General features: G+C 35.9%; 1 protein-coding gene across 1 annotated transcript in view; it reads right to left on the bottom strand.

The window, feature by feature from the left end:
* Positions 1 to 219: 219 nt before the first annotated feature.
* LOC141289955 (potassium voltage-gated channel subfamily KQT member 4) overlaps positions 220 to 10,329 on the bottom strand; it is a 75,485-nt gene continuing 65,375 nt past the window's right edge. Inside the window, exons 14-16 of the mRNA XM_073822149.1 lie at positions 8,278 to 8,409; positions 8,039 to 8,177; positions 220 to 5,578 (exon numbers count right to left, since the gene is read on the bottom strand). Coding sequence (XP_073678250.1) covers positions 5,375 to 5,578; positions 8,039 to 8,177; positions 8,278 to 8,409 — 475 coding nt within the window. The 3' untranslated portion in view covers positions 220 to 5,374. The remainder of the gene's footprint in view (positions 5,579 to 8,038; positions 8,178 to 8,277; positions 8,410 to 10,329) is intronic.

Genomic DNA, 10,329 nt, shown 5'->3' with positions numbered 1-10,329 from the left:
TGAGACTCATGGTATGTCATGTTCATGTACCCAACTATGCCAAGGTAAACACAGTTTTCCATTCTATGGCACCTTTAAATTTACAAATGGCATCATGGGATGCTCTGATTTACAGTATGTTTAAAATGTATCAAAATGTATTCAAAAGAGCATTACATTGTTGTAAATTACTTCCAGAGATCTGTTACACTTGTTTTTCATAAACAAAATCTGGATTTATTCATTTTTTACAATCATGTCAGAGTTAAACATACATATTATAGATCAAGTTACCTCTCACATTAGCAGTTACCAATCATGTCAATGAGGAACAAAAGTATTAAGTAATGGCTGAAAGGTTCAGAGTTCAGTTTAAAGGGACAGATAAGTTAGAGTGTGTGTTTAGGAAAACAAGAACCATTAAAAACAAGTGTTTGTTTTCAAATACAGTCCAGTAGAAACAAATGTGGTTAAAGGAGGATATATTGGAATCTGTGAAGGTGCAAGAGAAACGTAAATGTAGAAAATTCTGCTTGAAATGTGTACTCCAGTTCTGTCCATTAGAATGATGAATGGCAAGTGGCCTAAACGATCTCTTAGGTCCACCGTTGTACCGTAAACACATGGTCAGTGTGCTCTAGCTATGTCAGTAAGGCAGAGGAGTGCTGTATTCCCTACAATTTCCTCCATGCTGTCCGTTACCTGAACCGCATGTCATATAAAGCTGGAACCAATCCCATAACTGCATGCATAGATATTAATGTTGAGATCATGCATCAATGCTCATCTCAGTGCCTTGGATTAATCTCAGTTCTCCCAGTTTACACAATTCTTCAAAAATAGTGGCGAGTCTGCACATGGCTGAGGTTAAGGTCACGTGTGAGACAATTTGAGAAACGTTTTCGTATAATCAGACGAGAAAAATAACACGTCATAAGTATTTCTTCATGCTGGATGGATCTCTGACTCATTGATCTTTAGGATGATGGATGTAGCAGAACAAGGCATTCATTGTGAGGTCATAACCTGGTGAAAGATTGTAGTCTTAAAGGGATAGTTCACCCAAAAATGACAATTCTGTCATTATTTATGCATTTATTATGCAGTTTCAAATGTGACCCTGGACCACAAAACCAGTTATAAGGGTCAATTTTTTTAAAAATTGAGATTTATACATTTGTACAAAGCACCGAGATATAACTATTTGAAAACCTGGAATCTGAGGGTGCAAAAAAATCTAAATATTGAGAACATCGTCTTTGAAGTAATTAAAAATTAATCAAAAATTAAGTTTTGATATGTTTACGGTAGTGAATTGACAAAATATCTTCACGGAACATGATCTTTACTTAATATCCTAATGATTTTTATAAAAGCATAAAAAAAAATCGATAATTTTGACCCATACAATGTATTTTTGGCTATTGCTACAAATATACCCGCGCTACTTAAGACTGGTTTTGTGGTCCAGGGTCACAGATGTGTATGGCTTTAATAGATCTTTTACTTTGACTGGAATGAAATTGATTGACTGTTGATTGTACTATTGTTTAACCTTCGTACCGATTGTCCAGCTGACACAACAGCTTTCTGAAAAAAAAAATAAAAATAGACAAAACCACCAAAATTACATGATCTAAGACCATTGTAAAGACTGCAAGTCTGTTCCTCATAGTCTCATTTTCATCCGTGTTAAATTCAATATGCCGTCTAACCTGATTAAAGCTGCATTATGTAAGTTTTGTCTCTTTGTTGCCATCTCTATTAGAAATTGCAGTTTTTTGCGGATTATATTTTTTACGTGGGTTGTGCATTGGCACGTTTTTTTTCAGCACGGATGAATCATGTGAACTGTCACTCAATGCACCAGTGTGAATATTCACTGTACTTTGGAAATACAGATACTACGTGTTAGAAGTAAGTTTCACTAATAATGTCAATTGAACAAGTAAAATGTCTGCCAGTTTTGTTCTGACCAACTGAAAAAGAGTGATTAAATGGTGATTTAGGCCCTGTTTACACTAGTACGTTTTTGTTTTAATACACATAACTTTTGCTACAGTTACGCCCGTTGTTTACCCTACTCTGGCGTTTTCGTCCCTCTAAACTGGAGACTTTCGAAAACGCTGCAGACCCAATTTTAGTGTGAAAACTCTGGGGTTGCATTTCAGTGTGCGTTTAAATGGACTAAAACAGATACTTTTAAAAAATGGCGTGGCTGCCCACATTCGCTCTACATATTCTTAACGACTGTGTAAACAATAACTTTATGCTCATTATGAATGGTAATGTGACATGTGTTTTCGGTTGTGTAATGTGGACAAAGATTGTTTCTGAAAGGCAGAGAAAACACCAGTGTAGACAAGGATCGTTTTCATTTTAAAATGTTGTTTTAAAGTGAAAACGCACTAGAGTAAACAGGGTCTGAACCGCAACCCCAGAGTTTTCAAACTAAAATGGGGTCTGCAGCGTTTTCGAAAGTCTCAAAAATGGAGTAGTGTAAACAACAGACGTACCCGTAGCAAAAGTTATTTTAAAACGAAAACGTACTAGTGTAAACATAGCCTAAATCTAACAATAGCAAAATTAGCTCAAATCATGTCAAACCGTGAAAATGATCGTTATTCTTCTGTTCTCAAATTGTTCTCAAATTAGTGTTACCTGTAGATTTCAGTTTCAGTTCACAATCTCTAATTGTCATACCATTTGAATGTCATCGAAAGACATTGAAAAACAATTTAATGTTCCTTAGAACTCATTCTAAAATGACTAGTTTAATCCAGCTGCTGTAAGAAGAGGATACAAATGATCCGCCATCTACAGCATCCAGACACACGATATAGCCTACTAGACAGCCCAGGACTCCTTCTTTATTTATAGAGACGTGACGTAATGACGCAAAGACGAATGACCCGAACCACTCAAATTACAAAACATTACTACAAGTTTACCATTGTGAATTGGGCTAAAGTAAGGAGATAGTTTTGAACACTGATTGGTTATGTACTTTCTCAATAATTGATTCTGGATAATTTTTAACCAAAAGTTACGTAATGCCGCTTTTAGGTCTATAGGGTCAAATATGTTGTTTTGGACCTTATTGACACTGTATAGGCCACAAAGACATTTAAAAAAAAATTGTTCCACAGATGAAAGAAAATGGACCCTTTTTACAGATTGTGATGATGTTTCCACAGCTATTGTTATCATAATGCACTATACTATGTGTTTTATTACCTTGGCATTAAATTACTGAAAACCGATTAGCATGAGTGTTTTTGATACAGTGGCTGAGGAAGTGACATCCTTCTCTTTTCTGACCACATAATCAGTCCCTTATTACTTTTTTTGCTGTTTCGGAAAGTCATAGAAACACTGTCATGGAGTCTTTCTTTTGCTATTAGGAGAAATAGGAATGCAAAAATTTGTTGTTGTTTCCAGTCACCACTATATAGAGTGTTTTCACAATGCGTCATATTGGCAGCACTGATTATAAACAATGCCACTGAACGGAACTCGCAGATTTAGCTGATTATTGCTGCTGAAAATGGTCAATTATTGTCATGTTTTGGGCTGTACTAATCAGTCAAAATGAGAAAAACATTTGGAGTACTATACACTCCCAAAAGTTATAACAAATCAAGAAGAAGAGTGCAAAAAACTGTCTGAGGAACAAAAGGCGTTTGTGGTTGGCCAAACTGAACCAGGATTGCCAGGGCAAGAATCTTGACAACATTCATGTTTGTTCTTATCATTTTTGGTCAGGTAGGTGAAAAAGTAGGCTAATATCTTAAATAATATTGCTCATACATATCTTTACCATCTATTAACCTTAGTTTGTCAAAATATTGTGCCCTTTCCTGCGTACTAAGTCCTTCTCTATATGATTTACCAGCTTTCATGTGTTTTTTTCCATGGTTCAGATAGCATAAGTTAGCTTCCCAACTATGAAGACTTCCGCTTTTGAGAACCCTAAAAAAAAAAAGAAAAATATACCGGTAATTTATAGATATTTCTGTTAACTCTAAAACACAATGCAATGAAGTGCAAAATTCTAAATACACATATTTTTACAGTTTTCCTGTATAGTGTAGAAATGTGAAAAGGGTCCATCATGTAGATTCGGAATGATATAGATTACCATTTTTTTGAGTGAAATATCCCTTTAAATCTCTTCTGATTGATCATTTGGGCAGAATATATAGACTATTTTTGACCCTCTTATTTGTTTGCAGTCTGACTGATGCACATGCTGAATGAGGAGATGGGCTGCAAGGCAGAGAGGCTGAGGATTGGAGAGAAGGGCATATGAACAGCCTCTACAACTAACCCCACTAAATTAAAACAAACTTGCCTGAACTATTCGAACTATTAACATGCACTTTAATGCTGGCTATTTCATCAAAGAATATTTTTATTTATTTGATTTTCTTATTTTTTGCACGGTGGGCTTCTGGGAGATGATGCAGTGGCAGGGTGCGATCGCAGAAGAGAGGGACCCAATAAGCCAAAGAGACACCGCAACGTGGGAAGGAAACCTGAGGGTCTCACATTTTGAAGTTTTTTCCTTCCTGAAGTGCCAAGAGGAACCATGCACAAACAAAATGACAGGAGATGATGCTTTGGTGGAAATCCTGTCCGTCAGTCCATCATGCCGTTTTTGCTAAGGACATGTCAGTGATAAATAAAGGAAAAGTACTATATGCAGTACATTCATTAGAAGCTCAGCGACTTCTTCTTGTGGCACGAGGAGTCTATTGCATCGGGCCAAAGTGTAAGGCCAAGGCCGAGAAGGAGAGTCCGAAAATCAAATTCAGTTCACAATGCCCTGATTTCTTAGAAAAAAAGACAGAGAGAAAAATAGAATTGCTCTGGGGGGGGGGCCTATTGATTATCAAAACCTCAACAAAACCAAGAAACGATATTGGCACAGAGACCTCCAGAAAGAAATAGCATCAATAAAATGTACAAGGGACAGTTTTGTAGCATTCAGGTGATTCGTCCCCTCATATTTTGGAAGACTGATAAAAAGTGATGGTTGAAGACCACTTTAGATAAAACTCTGCCATCTACTGGAGGAAGTCCAAATATTCAACAAACCTCAATAACATCTTCATTCATGTAAGAATATTTCTCTGAATCAAAGTAAAAAGAAGAAAGACTGTGTTAAAACAAAAACCGGACATTGCGAAATATCAGGGCATAGTTTGCAAGGCAAAAGTCTAGAAATGTTGGCCTGAAGGCAGCATCCACTGTGCAAAGGATGAACCCATGCAAGGATACAGCAGTTGTTTAGAGGAACTGTGCTAGGTTAGTTTAGGGAGGTATTTAGCCTTTGGATGAGTTGCCCTGATGCTAGAGTCAGAGTGGGACTGCTGCTGGGTGTCTCTGGGGGTCATTCCATGTTGCCACTGTCTGAGTGGGAGATATTAAGGGTGTTTGCCGAGGGGAACAGGTCGCGTTGATCAGTGGGACTGTGGTAGTCAGAGGTTAAGTCGGGTTCCAGCAGGGAAGACAGAGTGAAGTGGGACGAGCCCTTTTTCAGGCACTGGGAGTAGAAGTTTAGGAGCAGGTCCAGCTTGTTTTCGATGGACTGCACCTGAAAAGGAAAAAATAAAGAGATTGTTGTCAAGTTACAACAAGACCTAGCTCTATTTTATGATGATCTGCTAATGTTCAGGAAATTAGTTTGGAATATTATTGAATGTCAGCAGTTTTCAAAACCACAACTCTATGTGAAACACAATGGGCTGCACTTTAGACACTATAGAATTACTGCATGACAAGTGAAAACTAAGCACACTAACACTGAATATATACATAAGATATATATGTAAAATTAATAATGCATAGCCTCTAAAAAACTTTTTTGACTACAAGAAAAAACAAGATTTGGTAGTATTAGGTAGTGGAATGCATGCTGAATCTTAATACATGTCATATTAAAATGAGCTAAAAGTCATTTAGATGTATATTTTAACTAGATAAAAGCACTACCATTTGAAAGTCTGGAGTCAGCATGATTTTTAGGTGTTTAAGTGCATAGCGCTGAAACCCAATTGTAATTGTTAGAATGGCCAAGGATCAGCAATCTCCACGTAAAACTGATCAGGCAGACCAAAATCGAAAGTTGTAGAGACTTGAAACTTGGCGGGATGGTAGTACTCGCACCGCCGACAATGTCACCAAAGCTAGCCCCAATGGGCCTGACGGGGGCACTACAGTGATCAAAAGTACGAAGTCACTCATAACTCCTAAAGTGTCTTATGTCATTGAAATTCTTAGCTCACCCCGGACAAAACGCACTCCTCGGATTCACCCATAACTGTAACGAAATTTTCAGATATTTCACATTTTTTGAAAGAACTACTTTTGCTAACTAGTCCTAGGTTTTTTGTCTGATTTGAAACAAACCAGTGCAGGAAAAATTCTCTGGAGAGTGAATATCAATAATTATTAAAAAACAACAACTTTCGACCTACCTTTGCAAATGGGTGCCAAAACATTTGAAAGCAGCAGGGCTGCTTTACTAAAATGGCTATAACTTTTGAATGGAATGAGGTATTTTTGCCTAACAGATGTGTAAGAGCTGAATCTGAGATCACATTAAAAAAAGGTCACAGAGCTTGACCACTTGGTGGCACTATAAGAGGGGAAAAAGCATAAAAATGGCCACAATTACACAACGGTCGGTTTATCCTATTAACGTGAAAATTGGTACTCACAGTCTTGGTCCAGATTGCCACAAGCATCTATACGGACATTTGCCTGTTTAAAAAAACATGGCTGCCATAGCCTGATGAATTTTAATTACCTGTTAGATAAGGTTAACAGAGGTCCATCGGAACAAAACTCAGTGGGCCTGTTTGACTCACGGCCCTAATGGCCTGTGAGAAATTTTAAAGAAATCGGCCACTGTGAGCGATATCACATTTTTCAAGAGCATCAGTGATTGGATATTGCACTGTTTTCATTCACACATATGCATTTTCATATCATACGATAGACGACCTCTTTCCGAACGACTTCTACAACGTTGTCAATCAAATTGTTTGTATTGTATTTAAAATATATATATATATATATATATATATATATATATATATATATATATATATATATATATATATATATATTGTGAACTAGTCCTAGGTTTTTCGCTTAATCTGGAAAAAAATGACTACAGTGCAATTCTCTAGACTCTCTAGGTCAATAATTATTAGAAAAAATATTGAAATTGACCCTTTAAGAAGCTATAACGGGGTTGTTTAGAAAAGCGGCCTGTCCGAATATACCCAAAAGCCTATAAAACCTCAACAAAAACTCAAAACTTCACAAAACCTGGTGAGCACATGTGACAGGTGATTCAAAACAAGCATGCAATGTTTTAAGGAAAATGGATGCTATAACAGTCATAAATGATAACTGTAATTGCCAAAAAAATGCTTTTTTAAATCATTCATTTAGGTGGTTACAGGCTTGCTAAATAATTTGTAATGTCTTTTGTTATACATGCCTAAATGCGATTGAACCCCAGTAATCGCTGCTTGCAGCTATATTTTTATTAATAATTTTATTCTTCAAGGATGCATTAAATTGATCAAAAAGTGACAGTAAAGTCATTTAAATTTACAGAAGATTTTTACATGTTTTTAAAGTTGCTGTTTAAAATATAAAATAAAAAAGTGTAATGTTTCAAAATAAATAAATAAATTAACAAAATGCAAAAAAACAAAAACAAAATAAACAATAAGAGAAAAAACAACAACTGAAGCCTGGAGAAATGGCTGCTGTAAATTCAACTTTGCCATCACAAAAATAAATTAAATTTTGCAAGATATTTAAACAAAAAACCTCAACTTTTCAATATTACCGTTTTACTGTATTTTTGATCAAATAAATGCGATCTAAGTATAAGAGTATAAAAGACTTATTTTAAAAACATACATTCTAAAAACAAAGTCTAAAAAACTTCTTTCAAAAACAAAAATTTTACCGACCCCAAATTTAATTGATAGTTAGACAGGTACATAGATCGATATTAATATTCATAACTTGCCTGCTTCTCCACTTTGACCACACGTCCCATCATGCTTAATTCATCCATCTGTTCCAGTTCAGGAGGAGTTTTCTCCCCTTTTTCAGGCCTCACTTTTTTATCTGATGGAATGGGACCACGGCCTATGATCTGATCCACCCTGTTAATAAAATAATTCAATTGGAAATGCTTTTGTGTTAGGAGTAAAATCTAATTGTAGGAATGATGGCTTGTCTGTATTTTATTTTGATTTATCCAACCTGGTCTGCAGGCTTTTGATTCTGCCCAGCATATCGAGGTGTCCTGCTGAATACTGCTCAATCACATCTTTCACATCATATGGCCGCAGGGTCTCTTTAAACTTCCTCTTGGCCACCAGGAATTTCAGAATTCTGCATTCACAGGAGAAAACAAAAGCACATTATGATGAGCCAGAATGTAGGCAGAATGACGTAGAAGCCTCCATGGCATTACAGAGAAAGATAAAACAGAAATACTGCAAACAAAAGCAAACAGCTGTGAAACGAGTCACAAGATTAATAAGTGTAACAAGATTAATTACAGAAAGAGGCCTTATCAATTACATGCGTGACTCATAAACAGTCAGCGCAGAGAGAGAGAGAGAATACATCCCCCACCTCACGGATGGTAATTACTTTGACGATGACACCCTCTTTACACAGAGGGAAAGCATGTGCGTGTGTATTGTGTAATGTAACCTCCTAGGAACCGGAGGGAAAAATGGGAATTTCTCCCACGTCATTATAGTGTAGTTTTTGAAGTATAAAATAAATATTTTAATCTAAAAAAAAAAATTGAAAAAATGCCTTATTGTGTGCACTCTGTAGAAGAATTATTTAGAAAATGAAGAAAAACTACACAATTGTGCAATTATTTATTATTTTTAATTTTATTCAAATTATGTTTTTTTAACAAATAAATGTAAGCTAATTTTGTTTACTGTTTTGTCTAAAACTTTGATTAATTAATTTTTATACGTGTTTTGTGTGTGTGTATATCTATATCTATATATATATATATATATACACACACACACACACACACACATACATACACATACAGTAGTCAACATTTGAAGTGGTTTAAAACCTTTCTTTAACAAAAGTTGTCCTAAAACCAAAACAATACCTGTTCTTGTCTTGGACAAATTTAATTTAATTTTTTTGATCCACTTCAAATGTTGACTAGTGTGTGTGTGTGTGTGTGTATGTGTGTACCTGGTATTCATCACGTTGTGGGGACCAAATGTCCCCACAAGGATAGTAATACCAGTAGATTTTGACCTTGTGGGGACATTTCTCAGGTCCCCATGAGGAAACAGGCTTATGAATCATGCACAATGAGTTTTTTTGAGGAAGTAAAAGTGTGCACAATCTCCTGTGAGGGCTAGGTTTAGGTGTAGGGTAGGTGTAGGGCGATAGAAAATACGGTTTGTACAGTATAAAAACCATTATGCCTATGGAATGTCCCCATAAAACATGTAAACCCAACATGTGTGTGTGTGTGTGTGTGTGTGTGTGTGTGTGTGTGTGTGTGTGTGTGTGTGTACCTGGTATTCATCACGTTGTGGGGACCAAATGTCCCCACAAGGATAGGAATACCAGTAGATTTTGACCTTGTGGGGACATTTCTCAGGTCCCCATGAGGAAACAGGCTTATAAATCATGCACAATGAGTTTTTTTGATGAAGTAAAAGTGTGCACAATCTCCTGTGAGGGCTAGGTTTAGGTGTAGGGTAGGTGTAGGGCAATAGAAAGTACGGTTTGTACAGTATAAAAACCATTATGCCTATGGAATGTCCCCATAAAACATGTAAACCCAACATGTGTGTGTGTGTGTGTGTGTGTGTGTGTGTGTGTGTGTATAAATCCTAAAATGCTTATTTACAAGAAATAACTGGAAAACAAATGAGCAATCCTACACACATTCCAAATATTTCCAAAATATCATTTCATATACACTACTAGTCAAAAGTTTTTAGACAGTAAGATTTTAAATGTTTTTTAAAAAAAGTCTCTATTGCTCACAAAGTCTGCATTTATTTGATCCAAAGTACAGCAAAAACAGTAACATTTTGTAATATTTTTACTATTTAAAATAACTGTTTTCTGTTTGAATATATTTATAAATGTAATTTATTCCTGTGATTTCAAAGCTGAATTTTTAGCACCATTACTCCAGTTACACGATCATTAAGAAATCATTCTAATATTCTGATTTGCTGCTCAGAAAACATTCTTTATTATCATTATGTTGTGTCTTCATCATCGCATATGATCGCTTTTGCATCC

The sequence above is a fragment of the Garra rufa genome, chromosome 17 (genome assembly GCF_049309525.1).
Source record: "Garra rufa chromosome 17, GarRuf1.0, whole genome shotgun sequence".
In the NCBI taxonomy this organism is placed as follows: Eukaryota; Metazoa; Chordata; class Actinopteri; order Cypriniformes; family Cyprinidae; genus Garra; species Garra rufa.
The sequence above is the reverse complement of the archived record's forward strand: the minus strand, read 5'-3'. Positions and strand labels throughout refer to the sequence as shown.